We start from the raw sequence: 25,798 nt of genomic DNA on the forward strand, positions 1-25,798 counted from the left end.
TCTGTACAGCACAATATAGTCTTCTGGAAGCCCACCCACATGGATATCTGCATAAAGATTCGAAATATCATGCTGGCCAGAAATGGACCATGATGAAGATCCAATTTAATTGGGCCAAATGGATCTCAGAACAGCATCACCTCCGACAGGAAATTGGCCACCTGACTTTTACACTGGGAGCTAAAAGGTACTTGCTGCTTCAAGAGATCAAGAGAGCACTACACCCCAGAAGAAAAACACCATCCAGTCTGATTCAAGGAGAGACAAGTAAGAAAAGCATGGTCATCTAACTGTACCTCAGAAATGTGATAGACCACATTAGTAAGATTCTGAAACGACTATATTCATGCCAACTAAACAGATGCACAGTCTGTTACAAATGGATGCAGACATGAGATTGACTGTTATCTACAGGAGTATACAGAATCCCATGCTCATGTGATGCTGTATATAATGGAACTACACAACAGAGCATCAAGATTTGGCTTGTGGAACACAGAAGACTCTGTACCTACGTTGGGACACAGATAAATATGCAGTAGCAGAACATGTGTTCCAAGAAGATGAATATGACATCTGTTTCGAGGACACAGACATCCTGAGTAATACTACACACTTCTATCCCCATCTACACCATGCAGCCATTGCAATATACAAACAGCAAAGTAACTTCAGCCACAATAAAATAAAGGCCTGAAACTCAATAAAACTTGATACCCAGCTCTAAGACGTTCACACACGAAACCTATTTAGGCACAGTCCAACGAGAATATTGGACCTCCTGATGTGGACTGCGCTTAAAATAGTAAATCATACCCAACTTATATAAATTCTGACGCACAACCATTCACAGTATCAGTTGTCTCTGGTATACTGAGGAGATCACTTTGCTCTCGTGTGCTTGCCACTGAAGATGTCTACTGTAGCGTAAGGGAAAGAGGTCCACCTTGAAACAGGAAAATTTATTGAATTTTTTTACAGTAATGTTTTCAGTAGAAATTAACTTTTGTGAACAATGTTTCAGCATTATTACATTTTATAATTAATCACCTTTCCACAATCAGGATTCAACGAGGAATGAGGAATGCTTCTGGGAACTATTGTCTCGAGTTGAAAATAGTACACAGAAGAGTAGTGAATTTCTCTTCAATACTCTAAAACAATGTTTCCCAAACTTTCTGAAGGCAAAATCCTCTTTTGGATCACTTCTGTTTGCAGCCCTCCACTACCGTACCAGTTCTTTTCCCATTCGAAAAACAAAACAAAAAAAAAAAAAAAAAAAAAAAAAAATACAAATCCCTGTAAAATTGTAAACAACTATAATGATACTCAAAACCAGTGGATACCACCCAAAGTACGATTTATGCAACAGCTTTTTGAGTATTTTCCAGAAGAAACCCAAAACAATTACGTCACACATGGGTACTGAATCCATTTTAGGCATTTGCATTTGACTGACTGAAATAACAAAAAAAATATGAGGAAAAAACTCATTGAAATATGTACTACCTACTAATGGAATGTTAAAATTAGATCTTTCTTCACAGAGCAAAGACCACTCCTGATGAATACCGACAGCTGATTCATTCCATGCAGTCAAAAAGCGAATAACACTTTGCACTTCACAACTGCAGTGGGACAGGAGAGGTAGCTCCATATTAAGGGTCCAGAAGCTAGCAAACAACTAATCGGCAGGCTTAGAGGAAAATTCAGAGCAGCCACTACAGCCATGCGAAAGTTTTCCTGCAGCTGCAGGTTTACCACTTGTTCCTAATCAGAGGGATAAAATAGGGAAACTTACTTTTTGGACGACCCTCGTATTTCTCATTTTCATATTACATAAAATCCAGGCTCTACTCATGTTACCATAACACAAATTACAAATGTTCAATGTGACACAGCACACATCTCACTGGTAGTACATTTCTTCCCAAACTGATGTAATCGATTCTACTGTTGTAACAATCCTACATCTCAACTCGGTTGACTTGCAGATAGTGGTGGCATGTACACACAATCTTTTACATTTTACATACCTCCACAAAAAGAAGTCACGGGGGTGAGGTTGGAGGACCTTGGAAGCCATAACAGAAAAGTGAAGTCATTCAGACTATGATGACCCAACAATGGGAAAAATTTTAATTCAGCCATTCCCGCACTTTGTTTAGGAAGTGAGGGGGTGCGCCATCTTGTTGCAAAATGATGTTCTGTTGTTCTTCTTGCAAGTGAGGAAAGAGCATATTTAGGTATATGCAAATCCAGTAACATTTTTTTTCTATGAAAAAAAAAAAGGGCCTATAGACTTGTTGATGTAATATCACACAGAAAACGTTCACTTTTGGTGAATTCTGCACATGCAGGATTGTTTCATGTGGATTCTCCAAACCCCAGATACGAACATTATGATTTCACTTTTCCACTAAGATGAAATGTAGATTCATCACTGAAAATTACACGACTAAGGAAATCATCACCTTTCTGCTTCAACATTTTCATGCAGAAGTTTCTACAGACAGCATAAGCTTCAGGTTTTAGGGCAGTACAGTCTCAATTGAAGTTGTTTTCTTAACACTTCTATAATGTCATTGTAGGAAGTACTATTCTTGACTTGCCTGTCGCAGATTTTTTAGGGCTACACACAAAAGCCACTCTGATGCTTTCCAATTTCTTGTCTAACATACACAGTCATCCAGTACGCTTCCCTTTATAGAAACAGCTCATCTGGAGCTGAATGTACTACCTATGAATGTTGTCAGAAGGGATGTCACCTCCAAATCTCCACCAATATGCCCATTCAACTATAACAACTGAATTACACCTTGCGAATTCAAAGACACAGAAAGCTTTTTGCATGGGATTGCCATCTTTATGTATGGCCACAAAACAAAATCTGCATGAGTGCACACATTTCACTTTTCCACTAAGATGAAATATAGATTCATCACTGAAAATTACGCGACTGAGAAAATCATCATCAACATTTCTATGCAGAAGTTTCCATTTCAAGTATGGTTCTTCATTATTGTATTGTATACTGCTGAGAAAATATACAAATCCGATATTCATTTGAGTACACCTGGTATATATCCCATGTTACTATTGGTGTGATTGTAGTTTTGCACAGCATCGTTCCTGTGTCCATTTAAAATCTTGTAATGTGGATTGCTTTCATAGCCATTGCTGATTTCTGCTGTATGTGCCAACTGAAAGATCTAGCCGTTTGTTGAAGGGTTATCTCGAGGTACATGACTCTGTTTACTATTTTTAGAAGTTCATCATAAAGGTCAGGGTACCTTCTGTTTTAGGTCTCCTTCCTCTTCTGAACGTCACTTCATATGTCTTCTCTATGTTTAATGTGAAATTGTTCTCCTTTACCCATTTTTCTAGTTCTTTTAGAGTCGTTTGCAGCTCATTTTCTCAGAGTATTCCAGTACCATATCGTCCATGTAAATGACAAGCATCAACTTTGGGGAGTTCACAAGTATGCTGACAATATCAGCTGTGGCTATGTTAAATATTACTTGTATATAGGCTTGTTGGATCACCTTGTAATACCACATTTGTCTGATGTGGTGACATGGTCATCTATTCTGATGTCATTATAAGCCAAAATGCTTTCTATTGGTTTACTTATCACTAATTATATCTCTACTTTTTTTGGACAGTGTCTGCCCATCAATCAGACTGAAAGCCTTTGTATAGTCAATATTTTCCTTTAGGTGGTATTAAGGCTTCTTCTATTTCTCACAGCAAGCACTCGATCACATGAATTGCTTCTTCATTGGATGAATCGAAATTGCCACTCCAGAATCCTGGTTTCCTTTTCTTGTCTGTCAGGATTTTCATATATAATTTGAAGAGGTTATTCACGAATGCCACTTCTCTATACAAGCTTGGTTTCTCTGTTTCTAATTTGCCTTTATATATTATTCTCATAATTGCTATTCTACAGCTACAGTAGAACCTCTATTATCCATTGTTATGAATGGGGTGGACTGGATGGTTAATCAGAAAAGTCGGATAATCCATGCCATAAAATATTTTCATAAAGTAAGTGTATAATTCTTACAGTTTCAGAATTTCTTCCATGGTTGGTTTATTCAACATGCTCAGAAGTTCATTATTTTGAGTCCACTTGTCAAGGATGGATTTATAAGAACAAACGAAACTCCTTGTGATGGCTCTCTGTGGAAAGATAGGAATAGTAGAGGTCTCGTATTGTAGATTTATATATTTTCTACACTTTATCCTTGTTTTTATTAAATCGCGCACAGTATGTCAGTCTCGTATTCAGATGCAAGATGAGCCACAATTTTTTTCCTCCCAAACCACTCCATTATTTGCATTTTTATTTTGATACTTAGCGAAACACTTTTCACACCTGTGGAAGATATTTTGCATAAAAGTTATAAAGTACAGCTATTCAAACAGCAGGACAAGGAATGGGTTTGCTATAAATAATTGTGCAGAAGTCCTTGGAGTCATTTTTTTTAAAGCAGGTAGTGATTATTTTACAAATTGGGAAAAATACCCACAAGCAACTGTTCTCGTTGCTGACAGCAGTATTGTGTAAAGATAAAGGCTTGTAATAACACACTCTAGAAAAAAATAGGTACTATTGTAAGGTATAAAACTATTTTTTTTCTGCAGCACAGAAAGAAAGAAAAGTACAGGAGAAAGACAGGCGGATAATCCACCAATCATTTAATAGGGTGATGGATAATCAGAGTTCTACTGCATCTGGTGTGGTTCCCGAGTACAGGCATCTGTTAAATAAGTCTGTTCAAAAAGTATGCAGAATCGTTGATAATCTCTTTGCATACTTTATTAGTCCCTGACACTTTGCTTTTAGATTTCCTTATCACTTCTTTTATTTTCTCCTTGATTATCTCGACTAAATTCTCTGTTGTTACAGGAGTTATATTGAATATTTTCAATTTACTCTTCTTCTGGTTTAGTACCGAATTTCCTGAAGTGATATTCCAAGGTTTGCATTGTGATTTCACTTGTTTGTCTTCCGTCCTGTTTCATTACTGCCATAATGGGTCAGTCTTCACTTCTGCTGTTCTTTTTGCTTCTTCTCCTAGGTAGGTAGTTAGTGCACTTATATATTCTCCTTATCTGTGCATAGCTTCTCAGTACTTCTCCTCCAACAGTTCTGGCATTGTGGAGGGCATTTAGTGTTTCCTTTCTCTTTTCGTTAACACTACTTGTCAAGCCAAGGTTGCTATTGTTCTGTCCTGGATAGGATAATGACATGTTAAGTTAGGCTGTAAACTACTTTTAATACATAATTTATTTTGTCTGTTACTATCAATTTTCTTACCATGTTAACTTCTTCCTTGCATTTTCTTAATTGGGTTATGTCTATCTTGCTGAATGCTCTGTTCGATTCTTTTTTAGTTATATTTTCAGACTGCATGCTTTCTACAGAAATGGTCATTTTTTTTACGATATGTACTTACAACTTTGTAAGCTTACTGCTGCTGATGATCATAAAACTTCTTGTCCTTCTATTCTCAACCCTCTGCTTCAGTTAAATATTAGGTATATGGCACTGAAGCCATTATATATGAAATATGTTCCAGTTCTTTTTTGTTCACCCTTGTCTCTGATGGTTTCTAGTACCAGTTCTGTTTTGTTATTGGGTTTGGCTAGACTGCAGTTCAGATCATCAACTACAATTATGTTTTCGTCTTCTGACACTCGAGATGTTGTCTTCAACATTATAAATTTGATAGCATCTCCTGTGGTCTAGTGTGGTGTGATGTACATTGTTAGTATGGTGATATGTGCAGTTTTGGTTATATAATCATATTGTCTTCTTTGTAAACTTCTCGGAGTCTACCCATTCTCAGTCTGTTCTTTTTCTCTTTCCTTTTATCATCTTTACGCAACTTCTGCATTCTATCAGCTGATGTCATTTTAACCACATGTGGAAAAGATCGAAAGTCCAGATTTAAATTACAAGGAAAGAGATGTCCCCATAAAATCTGTCATGGGTGGGACACAAAATAATATAATAAATCTCGAAAAACTCTTTGTATACTAATCTGAAACACTGGATTCTTAATGTTCATGGGAATACGTTTACTTATACATAATCTCAACTTTAATCTCCAGCTTAGTTTTTTCTAGAAACAAACTTTTTTAAGTTATTTTGTCACAGCCAGGACATTGAGACAATCACTAAAATATGAACTAATTTTAGGAAATATGCCTACCATTCAGAACAAAATATTATTGCAGCTGCAATGGTGAACTGTCTTCTTTCATTAACCACAATAAAATGGCAAACAAATGGAATGGGGAGCTTTATACAATAATACTACAGTGCCATTGAGAAGTCGCCCCCACCACGTGTGCAGCTGGGATTCCGCTAGGGAAGGGAAATTCAGTTGGTAACGATGGCCGCTAGAGTATGGTTTGCAGTTGATATTCCGCTAGCATAGGGAAATCAGATGATAGCTACTGTATGGATACGAGTATAATGTGCTGCGACAATAATGTACGAGGTAAAAAATGAAAACAAAATAATAATAAATAAACAATAAACAAATAATATGCAACTCACCTATTACCAAAGATGTTGAAAATGTTTACCATTTTCTTGAAGACACAAATTCACTCGCTTTAATTTATTCACAGATGATGTTGAAAATGTTTACCATTTTCTTGAAGACACAAATTCTCTCGCTTTAATTTATTTACAGAAGATGCAGAAAATGTTTACCATTTTCTTGAAGACACAAATTCACTCACTTTAATTTATTTCCAAAAACTTTAATTAAAGTTTCTCTCATCACAGAGTTTACGTAATTACTGATTGCTGTTTTCAATTCATCAATCTTTTGGGATTGTCCCAATAGATTGATGATTTAGTGGCACCCCCAGAGAAAATAATCGGGAGGGATTAGATCAGGGGATCGTGGTGGCCATAGTCCTTCAGAAATTATTCTCTCTCCAAAAATTTCATTTAATAGTCGCATTGATTGATGTGACGTATGAGCCATGGCATTATCTTGTTGAAAAAATGCAGTGTTCAACTTAATTTCGTTTAGCTGCCCAATGAAAGGAAATAAAATATCTGAATTAACTGTTGTGTTGAAAAAAATTGGTCCAATAATTCGTAAACGAGAGATCACACATCATACTCCAATTTTCTCCTTATGTAACAGAGATTCATAAATTGCACTGTGATTTTCAGAGAACCATATTCGGGTATTTTGTGTATTGACATAACCTGACAGATGCAACCAGGCTTCATCAGTAAAAAAAAAATGTCCTATCTAACACATCAGTTCCGTGGCGCATAATAAACCTCTGGAATCATTCACAATAATTTAGCCTTTTCTCTTAGTTTGTAGGTGTAATTCGTACACTAAGTTACAGACAGTTTATATGGATATATTTTGAGTTAGTTTTCCCACAGCTTTACAGTATATGCGAAACCATACGAAATCAGTTTGTTGGGCCAATTTGCTTATTGATTTCGTGGGGCTTTTTAGTATCGTATCCGAAATATCTGTGCTGTTTTTCTTCTGTTAAGATGGTCGGTCTACCATTCCTTGCAGCATATGTCTCTCGAAATTTCTTTATTAAATCACGCACAGTATTACGATGTGGTAGTCTTGAATTGGGAAAGTTCTCGGCGAACTTTTGTTGCACTTTTACTGTGTAAATGCCACAATCTGTAAAATCATTTTCCACTAAAAACACAAGTTCCTCAATAAAAAACATTTTGATTCACTGAACCACCACCAACTGCAAGGCTACAAACACAACTATACACTCCAAACTTTAGCAGGACTAGCTGCAGCCTGTTGCCAGTCTCAAAGGAATGCGAAAGGAAGGAAGGAATATCAATCTTCTCATGGGCAGCGAGCAGCACCAGGGCTGCGAAGTGACTTCTCGATGGCACTGTAACTTACAGTACAAAATCTAAGTAATTCAGGCCTGCAAATTTTCACTACTCTCTTTAAACCGTAATTTCTTTATAAATGATGAACTGATAACCGATAACTATATTTCTTCTTTCAGAGATGTGATAAAATAAAGCAGGCCTACTTAGCAACATATGTAGTCACTTGTTTTGTTACTTAGTTACTTGGATAATGTGAGAAAAATTTGTATATGCAGTACAACTCCAATTAACCAGACCCCAATCATCCGGATCCCCAATTATCTGGATCGATTTAGGAGAAAATACAAAATTAATACTGTACAGTAAATCATGAGAAGAAAAGTGAGAGTGTGGGTCATTGAACTTCTCATGTCCTAGTTGGGTATTTTTAGCCACTATGTTGAAGGCACTATACAAAATTAGGTACTGTACTAAAATAAATTTGTATACAATACTGTACCGGTATCTTAATTTTTTGTTTTTATTTACTTTAACCTCATCAACCACAAATAAACAGATATTAGAATGCACTCAAAACCAAGCTTTACGTCTCATCACTGGTGCAATCAAAACTACTCCAATTGAAGCCATGCAAATAATCACATCTAATAAACCAGTTGTAACAGATCTTGAAACACAAGCCCTTTTAACTTATGAAAAATTAAGAAGGCTTCCAAATTGGGATAAATGGAGTAAATACAAAGATTCTAAATTTACATTGAGGACTCAAAATGGATACATACATGAGGTAGAAAAGCTTAAGAAAATTCTAGAAATACCAAGTGAAAAGGAAAACTTGATGTCTCGATATAATCCACTTCATAACTTCAAAGTAGATTGCTGCCTTGATCTTGATGAAGTCTTCAACAAAAAAGATATAAATCCAGAAATAGCAAAAGCCATTGCCCTACAAACAATTAATAGAAAATATCCACAAAAGGACTGGTTGTACATTTACACTAATGGATCTCTCATGGATCAAAATGAAGGAGCTGGAGCAGGAGCTACTTGCCAATACTTTTCTCTTTATAAAAATGTTGGCAAGTACACAACAAATTTTGATGGCGAAGTTGAAGCCATTTATACATCACTTCAAAATGTATTTGTTTGGCTATAACAGTGCAAAAACATAGTCATCCTGTCTGACTCCAAAGCTGCAATCCAGTCCATCAGCTCAACTACAACCCCTAAAATGGAAAAAGTAAAAGAAATTCATTGCATGGTAAAACAAATTCAAATGCTAAATAAAAAAGTGGTCTTCCAATGGATCCCGGACCACTGCGGACTGAACGGTAACGAGAAAGCAGATATGTTAGCAAAGAAAGGAACTTATATCAACTTAAAAACAAATTTCAAGTTCCCATATGAATCAATAAAGCGAGTCATAAAAAGAATAAGTTACAGCGAACAGGCAAAACATCAAAATTCAAAATGGAAAGAATCACTGAATTTAAATACTATTATAGTCACAATCATGCCATGGTATGAAAGAAAAATTTCACAACCTCGAGCGGGAATCGAACCTGTGACTTCCTGTTCTCCGGTCAGGCGCTCTACTACTGAGCTATCGAGTTCGTCTCACACCAAAGGCTTGGAATTATCCTTTCATACTGGCGACTCTGTTATCCGCTCGAGGTTGTGAAATTTTTCTTTCATACCATGGCATGATTGTGACTATAATAGTATTTAAATTCATTAATATGTCATATCAAGGGACGTGTATACGTCATCAAACATCGTAAGATGAAGATTACATATGGAAAGAATCATTCAAAGATCCAAAACTAATTCCTGATCTACCTCGAAAATCTGCCGTGGCCATGTTTAGATTGATTACTGGTCAGGATTGCCTCAGTAAACACCTCCATCGTATTGGAGTACTGAATTCACCTAAATGCTTACTGTGCAGCAGAGAAGAGGACATGGAGATGGAGCACCTGGCTAATTGTGAAACTCTTAGGACATTTGTGGACCTTCCATCAAAATATTGGGAAGCAAGAAGGATGATGACTTCATTGTTAAATCCAGAGCATGAGAGAGAGAGAGAGAGGGAGGGAGGGAGGGGGAGGGGGGGAGAGAGACACACGCACGCACACACACACACACACTCTCACTCTCTCTCTCTCTTTAACATAGTAGTACAGTACATAAGTATCCATGTTAGCTTAGTTTTTATCAATAAAAATACTTTGTCAGACATCGTTTTTTTCTTAATTACTCCTGAGCTGTATCCAATTATCTAGATTTCTGCATATCTGGATTGGCCCGATCTTCAATTAGTCCGGATAATTGGAGTTCTACTGTAAATTACTACATAAAAAGTTGATTCAAATCTGAAACAAATGTACCTATTAGGTATTTTCATAACAATTTAATCAACTTGGTTGATGTTAACAGATATAGTACTTATAAAGAAACATTTATGTCAGAGCAAATATGATCCACTAGCCTAGTAGAAATTGAACTGATAGAAGTGATTTTCAGACAGTCTGATAGGAAGGAGGTTACTGTCTCTACAAAGCATTTAGTTCCCACAGGCAATTCTCTAGATATTTGTGTTGAAACTTCACCGCCAAATAACACTGAACCTCTAAATCCCTTCATCCAAGGATCATCGATAGAACCACCTCATCTTTTGGATAATTCTGAAGAAGCAACTTCTATGCCTGAAAGAGTCTGCCCAGAGCTCTTCATCACACAAATAGAGAGAGAAAAAACCTCCTAGTACTTACAGGACTACGTTACATAAAATAATATTAATAATAAACAGTGGGGGGCAGGGGGGGGCAAATGTTGAAAAATAAAATAGGCCTAGCAATCTGTAGTATATAGACACTTGTTCTGTTACTTAGTTACTTGGATACTGTGAGAAAAGTTTGTATATACTACATAAAATGTACGCAGAGCTTTTAGTCGATTAAAGCCTTGAACAAACGTACCAGTATTAGGTATTTTCATAACTACAGATAACTTCACTGTTTTCTCTTGCCAAATCTTCAAAATTCGATGTAATATAACTTAAGATGATTGAAAATTTTGTCATGAATGGCCCTTCTTTAAGGAAATGGGGATAGGACTATTTATATCATATCAGAAAACTTTTTGCACAAAAAATTATTTAGCTTTACTATTAATTTCACTACTCCAAATAATTAATTAATCATTCTTGTCTAACTACTATTAACTGCTCTATATTCATCCCACTATGCTCAAAACTTTTGGAAAGAACAACATAATTACCACAGTGATTGCAAAGAGTAGTGAAGTGCATCACATAACATCTCCTACTCAAATCCCATCCTCACCTTCTCGTGGTGCAACCTGTTTTTACCAAACAAGGTTCTGGGGACCAAATAACAGTACGCAGTAGCAGGGATGTAGTGGAGGTGGAGCGGAGTGGAGCGACGCTCCAGTACTGTATTCGAAGATGGAGCAGAGCTCCTGCACTGATTTGGAATTTTAAAAACTGTTTTGACACCACAATACTTTCCCAGTTAAAAATAGCTTAGTTAATGTCGGAATATTTAGTGATTATATTTTCTGTGCTTCCTTTAGAAAATCTAAACAAGTTCGGAAGTAGAGGGTCGCAAGACTAGTAGGAGCGTATGTGGGGTGTGTGGTGAGAAATGGGGGAAGAATCATGACAGGACAACAACCAAACTAAACTTTAATGCGTCCTAGTTTACTTTCGTTTCATATCGTGTTTCGTTAGTTTTAGCGTCTTTGTATGATAAAGGAGATTGTTTATGGTGTTACTTACCGAAATGAGTTGTGTTTGTTTTCCAATTATTTTACGAAGTGAATTTTAAACAGTTAATTTACTGCCTATAACGTAACTAAAAGACCACTTGAAACTTTTGTTTCTATCTATTGCCATTCAGTAAATATGGAACACAATAAACATAGACAAAAAAAACTTCTTTCTTTTCTCATGCCACTGCTGTTACTAGTGGAGTTACAAAAGCTTCCTCTCCTGATATTTGTGACATCTCAAGTCCATTGCTTCTATTTGATGAACCTAGTAATTCAACCAGAGATACTGTTATAAAAGATACAGACAGTTCCAGTGTGACTGCGAAGAATATTCAACATCATAATGTTCAAAATAGTGAAAGCCAAAAAGCCGTCCTGCAAAGTGAGTGGCCAAATGTATTGAATGAAGAAAATTTCGTCAAGAAAAAAAAGAAGCTTATCCGTATATTGATTGTAAGCAATGTAAGCTTGACTGTAAAGTGTGCTATGACGTAACTACATTAGGTGCATTAAAAAAATAGTAGGCCTATATTTCTGTATCTAATAAATGGCACTCATATTCAGTAAATTAGTACAGATCAAACAGATCAGATCAGCTTAAGTCACTACGAAAAAATTCATAGAATACAAAAAATCCAGTACTCGTAATATAGCACAAAAATTATTGATGTGTCTGAAAAGCAATCAATTGAAATGTTCGCAAATAAACGAGTACAGCCCACCGTGAAACAACAAAAGCCAAATTTATATCAGCTTATTACATTGCGTAGAATGACCACCCTTACATTGACCATTTCAGTTTACTTGAGCTTCAGAAGCTAAATGGAGTAGATATTGGTGTTGCCTTGCATTCTTCTTACAGTGCTGTTGACATTTCTCTAAAGAAATGAAGGCTAGAATTATTAGAAAAATAGAGGATATAGCTGGGAAAATATCCATTGTAATTGATGAGTCTACCAGCCTAAGTTCAAAATCAGTATTGATAGTCTATTTGAAATGTGACATATGCAAAGAATAACCACCTAAATATTTATTTTTAGATCTAGTCGAACTTTCTGATCAAAAGTCTGAGATAATATTTCAGAGTTTGTTATGCTGTCTTAACAAACATGGGATTGATAATGAATATCTCTAACAACATTTAATAGGATCTACAAGCGATGGTGCCAGCGTTATGCTGGATAAACAATCTACAGTAGCCCAGAAATTTTCATCCATGTATTCAAATATAATAATTTGGCATTGTATGAATCATCAACTAGAATTAGCTTTAGTCAGTGCCGTTGATGAAGTAATCAGGTGGTGTCAATTATTTTCAAATAGTCTTGGATAAGCTATACACTTTATACAGCAGGTCACCAATGAATCAACGTCAGTAAGCTGAACGTGCTGCACAGCTCGACCAAGCAATGAATAAAATCGGCCGTATTCTAACAAGTAGGTAGGTGGCCAGTTCATTACGAACAGTTTCAACTCTTTAGTTTGGCTACAGTTCTTTATTTAGCCATTTTTTAAGACCCAAAGAAGATATGAATAGGCCATCCATTGAAAGAAGCATATATAACGGTTTATTGCAGCAATTTTCATCTGTACAGTTCTTACTGGATTTGGCCAATAATGTATGACATTTTAGCAGAGGTACCTATTCTTTTTGAAAACGTACAGAATATAAATGCCTCTATATTCTATGCAGACAAACTAATTAAGTGATGCATTGAATCTCTCAATGAGAAGCCTGGCACGAGAGATCTAAGGGTCTAAATAGCGATCATGAATGGACAGTTTTGTTCCATACTATTAACCGATAACCTGAAGATGATTTCCATTAACCAATGACTTTTGTATAGTGTTGCAAACAACCTGAAGAAGAGACTACTTACAACAATATCTAGCCATGAATCTAGGGTGTACGTCAACAGCACTTAATTTTAAAACTGTTGAATATGAAGAGCTCTTGAATCAAATCAAAGTTCTTGAATGTGACCGGTGGTCCTTCGATTTACCTGTGAGGTATGGCAAAGAAGAGATAGAACGGCTCTGCAATATGTTTAAACTAAACACATTCAAAGTCAAAAATGCTTATCAAGATTACCTTGACAACAGCCACCATGTCTTCGAAGAATGAATTGCACAAAACTCATACCGTGGAGTTTAGCTGAGTGCAAACGGGGATTTAGCATGAAGAACATAATCATATCTCCTACGAGGAACAGGCTTTTAATATCACATGTATCTTTACTGATGTTCATTAAACTGCATGGGTCTGCCCTGAGATATTGGAACCCAGAACCTTATATTTCAACATGGTTGATATCGCATCATTCAGCTGATGATACCAGAACTTGTGTAGCAAAATAATCACATCAATATGTTGAGAAAAATGTATATGCTGGAATTTTGTAGTGTAGATGTATTGTACAATGTGATGTAGGCCCTAGTATGATTAGGCCTATACTGTACTTTAGTAATACAGTGAAACCTGTTCAAGACGGAAGTGACATGGTCCTAATTTTTTTTCCGTTGTGGACAGGTTTCCGTATTATTCAGGTGTGGCATTAAAATGGAATATTTTGTCATTCATATACATGGAAAACAAAATGGCATGCCGCAAACTGCAAGAAATACAAAATATTCCATTTAACACTCATCACATTAAATCAGCTTTCTGTCGCTTATTATGTTGGTGAATCATCTTGATTAAAATCTCATTTTCTGTATAAATATTATCATAACTCACTCATTAGTCTTTAAACATTACTAAAGTTTACTAATCTCATTCTATTTAATATCTAACATTATACTCTAATACTGTACTGCATATCACTGCGTCAACCTGGTTGGTGAGTTGGTATAGCGCTGGCCTTCTATGCCCAAGGTTGCGGGTTCGACCCCGGGCCAGGTCGATGGCATTTAAGTATGCTTAAATGCGACAGGCTCATGTCAGTAGATTTACTGGCATGTAAAAGAACTCCTGCAGGACAAAATTCCGGCACATCTGACGATGCTGATATAACCTCTGCAGTTGCGAGCGTCGTTAAATAAACCATAACATTTTAACATATCACTGCACATTATTAACTAATTGGACTAGGAGCCATCTATTAGACGCCTTGAATTCTGATTTATTTAATTTCTTTCCCAGTTCAATAGCTTGCTTTGCAGAACAGATCCAGAAATTGGCTTGTTCTTTGAAAGGTCATGAAGAACCCACTCCCACAACAGTTAATTTATTTCCACATAAACAGTTGCTTTCTGGTTCCTTTTGTGTCACCAATATCGGTCGCACGCTACTAACTCCTTATGATCTTTATTTTTTAAAGTGTCACACCTGAGTTTTCCACAACTGTACTTCAACATTAATTCACATAGACTTTGTTTCTAATTTTCCTTTATCTCGATAACTTTTACTTCATCACTTAATATTAATGCCACATTTTATGCAACTTTTTTCTACCAGGAAATCACTATGCTTGCGCTCTGTTTAGCTACGACAGTATACGGGTGTGAAGCATTGAAAATCTTTGAAGGGACTCGTTTGCCTAGTCAACAGGGTAATAAAATTTATGACCGACAGACCAACACACCCTTGTACCCTCTAGAATTTTGCAAAGAAATTTGTTTTTATCTTAGTGACCTACATATTTCGTATATTCCTTGAAATTACACGCTGTTTCAAAATATAGTTACAAAATATAGTGTGTCCAAAATATTGTTTCCGTTTTGAACAGTAGCAGACAGTTTCCGTTTCCGCGTTGGACAGTTTCCATCTTATTAGAAAAAATTGCACATAATACATACAAATTTCGCCAGGACCAATAAATTGTTCCGAAATAGACAGCATTCCGGATTATTCAGGTTCCGGTTTGAACAGGTTTCACTGTACAATGTGTCTTACTTCATGGTATTTCTTTCTTTGTCTTATTTATTTTTTTTTTTGCATCCAAACTTTCTCCCTTCCCCAAAGGTTAAAAAGCATAAAGAGCTCCGGCACTGTAAAGTTTGGGGCTACAACCCTGCGCAGTAGCCTATAACTGTTCCATCAAAAATGGAGGAAATGCCATTTCAGTGTCAGCTGACCTGCCATGACATGTATAAACATCCCCTACGTGAGAAGGAGGGGATAGTCAGTGGAGTTGTCTAATAATCATCCTGGTTAGGTAATATGGATTTATTTTATTGGGTTATTTTACGACGCTGTATCAACATCTAGGTTATTTAGCATCTGAATGATATGAAGGTGATAATGCCAGTGAAATGAGTCCGGGGTCCAGCACCGAAAGTTACCCAGCATTTGCTCGCATTGGGTTGAGGGAAAACCCCGGAAAAAACCTCAACCAGGTAACTTGTCCTGACTGGGATTCGAACCCGGGCCACCTGGTTTCGCAGCCAGACGCGCTGACTGTTACTCCACAGGTGTGGACGGTAATATGGATCTGCTAACCAACAGCAAGTGTTGTCCTTCTAACAGTTTGGGGGTTGTGTGTAGCTCATGTAACTGCCATAACATTAAAACATGGTGCCTACATTAAAATAATTAGGTATAACACTTTTTGCTAAATCCTTTTCTACGTTGGACTGGAAAAGAGTTAATGGCTTTATTGCCAAGAACTCAGTCATTAGCAAACAACATAATTACCACACATTAGGGGCATATTATATTGAAATCAATGTCAGATTAAAAGGTTACTACCTACCAGTATACAAACATCCTATTTTAAAACAATTTTGTATTTCTTTACATAAAAATGCCAATATAAATGTCTAAATGAAAAGATGAAGAATGATGCTGAAACTGATCAGAAAGAAGAAAAGGAATTGGCTGAAGAAACTGCCTACTGAAGGATGCAACAGAAGGAATGGTGAACGGGAGAGGAGTTCGGGACAGAAGAAGATAGGCCTATCAGATGATAGACGACATTAAGATATAAGGATCATATGCGGAAACAAAGAGGAAGACAGAGAAGAGGAAAGACTGGAGAATGCTGGGTTTTGCAGTGAAAGACCTGCCTTGGGCAGGACATCATGAATGAATGAATGAATGAATAAAATAACCTCGGCAGTTGCGAGAGTCGTTAAATAAAATATAATTAAATTAAAAATAATAACAATAATAATACATAATTACCTTTTCCAAACCTTCACACGGTCAAAAGTTCTATGCATAATTATCTCTATGCACTTCATTTTGTGAAGAGAACAATGAACATGAGTAGACATTAATTATTTATATAGGCTAATGATAAAAGAAACTGAAAGTGCATTCGTTATCTAAATTTACAAGGACATTAAATAGTAAGCCTAATCAATGTTCAGCATTTTGAATAGGTTTATTTGCATTTCAGATAAAGAACCTACTGCCATTTAGTCTATAAGTAGCATAGATTATCAAACAAATTTTGTTTCGCTACCATGTTATTTTCCTTTTGCAAGATGCTGATATATCAAACAATAAATGGGTACCGGTATTTAATAGCAATATAGCCTAACCTATCTTACTTTTATTTTTTCAGCACAACTTTACATTACGAGGCACTGTCTTGAGGAACTAACTATGTTAGGCCTATAAGACTTATTAAATTACTGCTATGTTGCTACCGAATGAGATTATTTTCTTTTGTAATAAATCGCTAGTTGATTTTCTTTATTGCCCTACTATAAACCGAACCAAAGTAAATTACAAACAACGAATTCCAATCAGCGGCGGTATGTGCTAATGCTGTATTATTCATTAATTAACCAAAAATTTCATTTACAATGCCATAACTTCGCTTTCGCAAAAAAGAACTGAAAATCATGCAAATTGTTGGGCTTACGACCTGTCAACAATTTAAACGTTACTTTCAACTTAAATCAATGATCTGTAGCACTATGCGTCTATCTCATAGTCGACAAAGTTCATATATACGAAACACAATGTATTAAATACATAACTTTATACCATAATATGCAACTTACACTTCGAGAATCCTATCCCCTTTCCGTATTCCAGCCTTCTCAGCCGCTCCTCCATCCAGCACTGCGCTAACATGTTGAAGAGGTGCATATAATTCACCATTAATGCTCCGCAATTGCCCACCTTCACTTACTTGTCCTCTGACATTAAAACCAAAGCCCGTCTCTGTTTTGTAAATTGTCACTACTCGCGGGCCTGTCGGCAAAGCCTTAATTTGTTCATTTTGAGGGCTAGTATCCGATTCACTGTCAGCCATGTTTACAGGCTTCGGACTATTTTCCATTAGGAATGGCCAATACGTAAAACTCTGTACTTGACACATGTTCCAGAACAAACCACTGAACACAAGCAAAAGAGGAACGCTGGTATAGTACGAAGCTATAACCAATCCAGGTTATTCGCTATGTCCACTTGCTATCGACAAAACAAACCAATACCGCAACATGCAGTATTTATTAATTAACATAATATTATAAGTTATATTAAAAACAAGTACAGTATTTCAAATACATGCACATCAATTTTGCACAACCATAAAACATTTATTTATTCGTTCATTTATTTATTTATTTACTTATTTTATAGGCTGTTACTCCCATTTTTTGTAATTTCCATATGAGTAGCCCAGATGCAAAACCAGCTAACTGCCAAAAAAATGAAAAGTGAGATAATGGTAACCATGGTTTCAGTTCGTCATTAGCTACGTAATAAGCCATACATTCGGTTACAAATCCAACTCTAAACCCTTTAAATCTAGTAAATAAAATTGCATACGGTTGCAAAACCTACTAAGTGTAGAGAGCATAAGGATGCAATACCTGCTAATTGCACAATGTCATGTTTACTTTTGCAAAACCTGCTAAATGTCACTGAGACAACATGGCCATATTAAGAGTTACGGATGCAAAAGCTGCTATTTCGATCTCCATAAGGATTACATTGAGCATACTAAAATAACGAATAAGATATTATTAGACGCTGATAATAAAGCTACTTTTTGCTCGTATAGTTAAATTGACTATACTGCTGCATTTAAGACATCAGTTGAGAGTTTCTGCCCGTGCTTTATCGGGGACTTCTAAACTTTTATGTTAAGTGTGTTGAAGTCTTGAAGTGGTTACTGTGATTAGGCCTATCTTGCAGTTTTTTCGACTTTTGCCGAAATGAGTGTGGATGGATATGGTGTATCCTGTTTCAATAACTCTGTTAGTGTTGAGGGAGAAGATACAGATGATGAAGAGAATGGTACCAGTGAAAAGGCGAATCCAAAAGTTTAAACAATAAAGGTAAACATTTCCAAAAGGACTACATTCCAATGGGTGTCATCCTTAAAGAAGCAAACATCAGGGACATTGAAAGACTTCTGGAATTGCACTTCGGGTAGGACTGGTTTCGGAATGCAAACCGAAACCTCTACACCGAAATGTTCAACCAGCAGCAAGACCTTGCTGTTGCAGACCTGAGTGAAGATGAGGATGAACATACGGATGTAGTGGACTTCGAACTCATGGATGAGGAAGAACCGAACATTTTGTATATATTACATTGATGTTTGTGGAAATTGCAACACCAAGAAGGATACATGTGACTGAAATGAAATTGATATCACAGTTTAGATACATGACAATACACAAGGATTAGAATTACAGAACTGTACCTGATCTGTGACCGTGAGATTTCAGTATGGAATGAAGCCTCCATGCGCTGCAATCAGAGCTTGTAAGCGTCGTGGTATGGAATCAAAGAGTTCCTGGATATGTTCCAGGGGAATCTCCCTCCACGCAGTTTGTATGCGAGTCCACAAAGCGTCAAGAGTGTGTGCTGGAGGACCATGACGAACAAGTTGCCGACCAACCATATCCCAGACATGTTCGATGGGCGAAATGTCTGGCGAACGTGCAGGCCAGGAAAGCAGTGATACCCGTCGTTCTTCGAAGAAGACTTGCACAATTCTCGCCACATGTGACCGGACATTGTCCTGCTGAAATATGGCATGTGGAGTTGCCTGAGGGAGGAGCAGTACCTCGGACTCTAAGACGTCTCTAATGTAGCGGTTGAAGTTCAGATTGTCCTGAATACGTAGGAAGCGAGATCGCATATTGTGTCACACTAGGAACTTGTCCGCAATGCCGCTCAACAATGCAGGCTCTCAGATTGCATTCACCACGGTAGCGCTTAACACGTATTGACCATCACTGTAGGACAAGTTGAAGCGGGACTCGTTTGAACACACTACATTTGGTACTCTGTTTTACACATCTCCCGAGTTTGGGATGGTTCAGGCCATTTTTTCTGGGTGTTGCATTTTTCACAAACAGTAGTACATAAGGAAACCTTCAAACTATAACATTAGTATTCTGTTCTCCTTTTTTACTTTTTTATAGTACAATATTTGTGTGTTTAATAATATTTAGGTATGTAACGAAAATAAGAATGTTCTCTTCTACCGTCAGTTTGTTTCTAAGTTAGTCTTGTCAGATAAACTGTTAACATTGATCAAATACCAGGTTTTGCAAACTAATGTATCATTAATAAGGCTACCTATAGAGTTGCAAATCCTGCTAACTGCTCTGTTCGGCTGCAAAACCTGCTATTTGCAAATTAATATACAATATAACTAATTACCTATTAATCATATATTTCTGAGCTGTAGGAAGACAAACTAAATATTTTTTTCCCCATTTATTAAACTAGAAATCATGCCTCTAGCATCTGTGGTTAAGTTTTTACACAATTTTCCTCATTTGCCAAAATTCGTCTAACTTGCAAATAGCTGGTTTTGCAAATTGGCTACTCATATGAGATTTATGCGCCACACAGTGGCATAGGCTCCTTGGAAGTCTACAAACACTACTAGAACACTTTCTTTTCTGTTGAAAGCATCCTTAATTAGTTGGTGGCTTGTTGAGAGTTTTGTTCTGAATCTTGCCTGTTCCAGAGTGAGTTCTGTATAGGTTATTTTACGACGCTTTATCAACATCTTAGGTTATTTAGCGTCTGAATGAGATGAAGATTATGAAGGTGCCGTCAAATGAGTCCGGGGTCCAGCACCGAAAGTTACCCAGCATTTGCTCTTATTGAGTTGAGGAAAAACTCTGGAAAAAAACTTCAACCAAGTAACTTGCTCTGACCGGGAATCGAACCCGGGCAACTTGGTTTCGCAGCCAGACGCGCTAACCGTTACTCCACAGGTGTAGACTCCAGGGGGAGTAGCTGTTGTATTTTCAAATACAGTACCAATTTAGTCTGGCCATGACCATTCTTTCCATGATTTTAGCTAACACTGATGTTAGTGTTATTAATTGATAACTATTGATTTCTTCGGCTGGTTTATTAGATTTCAAAATGGATATTACTATAGCTCTCCTCCATTCTGCTGATATGCTGTACTTTTGTTGCCAGACATTGTTGTAAAAGTCAAGTAGTCTCCTCTTCATTATGGGACCCAGATGTATGATAAATTCTGGAAATATTTTATCTGGTCCAGCTTGCTTTTTAGTTTTGGTTTTTTCGACTGCTTCTTCTAGTTCTGGTACTGGTATTGAGAAGTTCTCATTAAGTTAAATATGTTAAATGTTTTGGTCTTATTGGATAGGTACTTTTTGTTGATTTTGGTTTTAAGTGCTTTTTGATTGTCCTTAGAGTATTTGTTGAGTTTATATTCATTGACATAGAAGAGATTAAAACTCCTTGCATTTATTTTGTTATCAGTGACTGGCTTATTTTCTATTATTATTGGTTGTTTGTTTTGGTTGACGTTTTTGTTCTTATTTTTTTTTATGAAATTGCATATCGTCCTTTCTTTTGGGGCATATCCTATGCTGGTTATGAAAAGTAGTTTTCTTTTGCTTAATTACTTCCCTATCAAGGATGGCACTTTGTTTTCTCCAGTTCTCTACATCTTGAAGGATTTTTTGTTCTCTCAGCTACTTTCCTTAATCTGTTTCTTTCTGTTTTTATTGTATCAAGTTCTGTGTTCCAAAAAAGGCTTGTAGTTTTTACATTTTCCCCTAGGTATATTAACCTTTGCCGTCTCATTATTATATTGGTGAGATTTCTTAGTTTGTCTCTTGGTTTGCCTTCAATTTTTAGTTGTTTAATGTCTGCCTCTGTTTCCGTTTTATATTTCTCCCAGTTTGCTTTTTTGAAGTTGCATGTGGTTTTGTTTTCTTTAGCTGCATTGTTGGTCCTTGTGATCTTCCTAATGACTGCTCTGTGTTCCTCTGTGTTCTGTTCCCATGTCTTCTACAGTGCAGGTTGAGATATTTACCATATTAGGTTTGTTGAAACAATGGCCAGGTCAGGATTTGTTCCATGCCCATTATAATGAAGATTATGTTGTTGCATCTTGTTCGTTGAATAGTATTTCTACAATGTTGGATGCTAAAAATTCTTCTACTACTTTACCTGGGTTATTTTTATATGCATAACCCCAATCTGGAAAAGCTGCATTAAAATCTCCTATTATTACTGTGTTTTTCAGAACATGGGAGGAATGATAGTAGGAGGAAGAAGAATAAACTGTGTAAGATTTGCTAATATGGCATTGTTAGCAGAGGAGGAGATGATACTAAGGGATATGCTACTAGAGCTAAACGACATCTATGAGCAGTATGGAATGAAGATAAATGCCAACAAGACGAAGACCATGGTCGTAGGAAGAGAAGTAAAGAAGTTAAACTTGCGCATTCTAAATGAGGCAGTAGAGCAAGTGGACAACTTCAAATACTTGGGGTGTAGGTACTATAAGCAGTAACATGAGCTGCTGCCAAGAAGTCAAAAGGAGAATAGCAATGGCAAAGGAAGCTTTTAATAGAAAAAGGAGCATCTTCTGTGGACCTCTGGAGAAAGAACTAAGGAAGAGACTAATGAAGTGCTTTGTGCGGAGTTTAGCATTGTATGGGACAGAAACATGGACATTACGACGAAGTGAAGAGAAGCAATAAAATATATAGCACAAGACAAGATATAACCCTAACATAATAGACACACTAATAAAAAAGGCAAAACAAAAACAGAACAAACCAACACAAACACCACGTGAGAATAAATACTGGTACATAACATTAATATATCACAATACCAATACTCACAAAATTTCAACTTAATTCAGAAAACTAAAATACAAGATAGCATACAAAACAAATAACACAACACAGAAAATATCTAAATAATCACATTAAACATTCAAATAAATATAATTCAACTGGAGTTTACAAACTAATATGCAATAGTTGCCCACATTTTTACATAGGACAGACAGGAAGATCCTTTCATACAAGCTATAATGAACATATTAAAGCTATAACCAAACCCTACATCACATCAAATTACGCAGAACACATTAACAACAATAACCATGACTACAATAATATAGAAACAGATCTGGAAATTTTATACATCACACCAAAAAGTTCACAGTTAAACATCTTAGAACAATACGAAATATATAAACACACAATAACATACCCACAACATATACTTAATACACAATTACAATTCAATACCCACACATTATTCGATGTCATGATACGTCATAACACACAAACAACCAGCCCCCACCATAAGAACAACACACCCCTCACCCTTACAACTGACAAATGCACATCGCAGAATTCAAGATCACTAGTAGTTCAGGAGACACTGATGAAGATGCAACATCGCCTCAAAACGGGCCATCTGTCCAAGGTATATAACCTTTTTTAAAAATTGTAACACTTTTTAACGTGTGACTAAACAATTTTATGTTTTTAACAAATAGAATCATTTGAAATGTGGATATGGAGAAGGATGAAGCATGTGAAATGGACTGAATAAGAAACGAAGCTGTGTTGGAAAGAGTGGATGAAGAAAGAATGTTACTGAAACTGATCAGAAAGAGGAAAAGAAATTGGATGGGTCAATGATTGAGAAGAAACTGCCTACTGAAGGATGCATTGGAAGGAATGGTGAATGGGAGAAGAGTTCGGGGCAGAATAAGATATCAGATGATAGACGACATTAAGATGTATGGATTATGAAGAGACAAAGAGGAAGGCAGAAAATAGGAAAGACTGGAGAATGTTGGGTTTGCAGTGAAAGACCTGCCTTGGGCAGAACACTATGAATGAATGAACTATTACTGTATCATTATGGGTAAAATCTAGGAGATCTAAATTCAAATGTTTATTATTTGGAGGACTATATATGCCATAGATTTTTGTATGATAGTTTCCTTTCCAAACATTAATTTCTACCATTTCAGATGTATCATGCTCATTCATTCTCTTGATAACTGAGAAAGTTGTGGTAAGGTTTGTTTTGCTTCCAACAAGAATTCCACTGGCTATTTGTCTATAATATATTATGTTGGTTGTATCCAGGTGTGTTGATAAATTGTTTGTTCTGTGGGCTAATATTCGCTTCATTAATTATAAAAAACGTCTGTGTTATGGTTTACAACTTTGTTCGTAAATTCTGTTACTTTAGCTGTTGATAATCCTCCAGCATTCCACTGCAAGATGTTGGTTGTTCTCCCTTTTTTTGCTCTAAGAAAAGCAGTTTCCTTCTTGTACTGATGCTTTTTATGCCTATAGTTGTTACTCAATTTGCAGCAAATTTGCTCTCAGGGGACACTATGGGGAGGCGACTAACTTTGTAATATTTATTTTCTGGTAGAATGTTGTTCACTCTCGAAGTATGAATGCTGTGGGCAAGTGTTTTGTTCATGTTGGTTGCCATGACAACTGAACCTGTTGATCCAACAATTCTCCGAAATTTTCTTCATTGACACGTCTTGTTCAAGCCTTGCATCACCCACAACTCAAAGCTACAGGCTAGCACAATGGATTAGGGACTAGGTTGCTTGAAATATAGGTATCCATTTCAAGAATGTTATATAAATTAAACAAATAATAATTCAGGCTAAAATGTAGATGAAGTGCCTCTTCACCATCTGCACCTGAAAAGCTGTCACTGATTTTTAGGTAAAGTTTGCTTCAGTTGTATGTCAATGAATGTAAACGGGAATACTTTGTCTTACCCTTGGAATGAATTATCAAGACTTATGGCTTGAATTCAAGAACATCAGCTGTACTACAGTTACTGTGTTCCCCAAATTGTATAGCCTATTTATAACTCACAAGAGAGGGTTTTCAGCAGGGCATAATGAATTTGTTTGAAAGTGTTAATGTAGACTGATTTAAAGTTCCTGAAAACGATGGAAAAAGGTCTCGTTTCGGAATTGCATATTTATGAAAATACAGCAATTTTAAAAATATGGATTAGATGTCATTCTCGTGCGCAGCTTGCTCATAACCTACTTGCAGAGAGCACTAGAGGCGAGGAAACTACTTTCTTCCATCTCTGTTAGAAATCCAGAAGTGGAATAGGCTATGTTCACATTTGCATTTAAGACGAAATGAATAAAAATTTAGGGTAAACTTACCTGTTATATTCACACATGATAATGCAGGTTCACCAAGAAATGTTCAGGCATTTTACAATGGCCTTGTTCTTCACACTTATGGACACAACGGACACTATTTCCTACATGCAACAGTGTTTGAAGTAAATTTTTTAAGGAGTTTATTTTTCTTTCTGTATTGTATCCACATTTTTGCCAAGCTTATATTAACATTTCTTGTAGAAGAGGAGAGCAGAAATGATGGTAAACAAATGAATATAACTTTAAAATTAAAAACTCTGTCGTAAAGGTTGGTATCCGAATATTTCATAATACATTTATACCTGAAACAGTCCTCCAATCGTCAAACGACTAGCTTGTACTGTCGGAAGAAATAGACGTCCAAAGGTTGAACAAATCGTGTGGTTTTTGGTGGGATAATTTCAATCTGAAGTGACTTACCATGAAGAGCATTTTGGACTTCCTCATTAGAAAATATGTCACAAGAAAAACTAAAATAAATCTAAAATGTACTTCAAATACTGTTGTATGCGGGGAACAGTCTCTGTTGTGTCAATGAGTATGAAGAAGCAGCCATTATAAGATATCTGTATTGTGAAAAGATTCTGTGTCCTGAACATTCCTTGGTGAACATAACGCATTATCATTTTGTGAACATAACAGGCGAGTTCACCCTAAATATTATCCATTTCGTCTTAAATGCAAATGTGAACATATTCCACTTCTAGATTTCTAACAGGGATAGAAGAAAGTAGTTTCTCACTTCTAGTGCTCTCTGCAAGTA

The 25,798-nt window shown here is 36.3% G+C and overlaps 1 protein-coding gene across 1 annotated transcript in view; it reads right to left on the reverse strand.

Moving 5' to 3' along the window:
• Snx27 (sorting nexin 27) overlaps positions 1–17,884 on the reverse strand; it is a 311,819-nt gene extending 293,935 nt beyond the window's left edge. The window contains exon 1 of the mRNA XM_069826412.1: positions 17,612–17,884. Coding sequence (XP_069682513.1) covers positions 17,612–17,865 — 254 coding nt within the window. The 5' untranslated portion in view covers positions 17,866–17,884. The remainder of the gene's footprint in view (positions 1–17,611) is intronic.
• Between the last annotated feature and the right edge of the window lie 7,914 nt (positions 17,885–25,798).

Source organism: Periplaneta americana, chromosome 5 (genome assembly GCF_040183065.1).
Source record: "Periplaneta americana isolate PAMFEO1 chromosome 5, P.americana_PAMFEO1_priV1, whole genome shotgun sequence".
NCBI classification, from domain to species: domain Eukaryota; kingdom Metazoa; phylum Arthropoda; class Insecta; order Blattodea; family Blattidae; genus Periplaneta; species Periplaneta americana.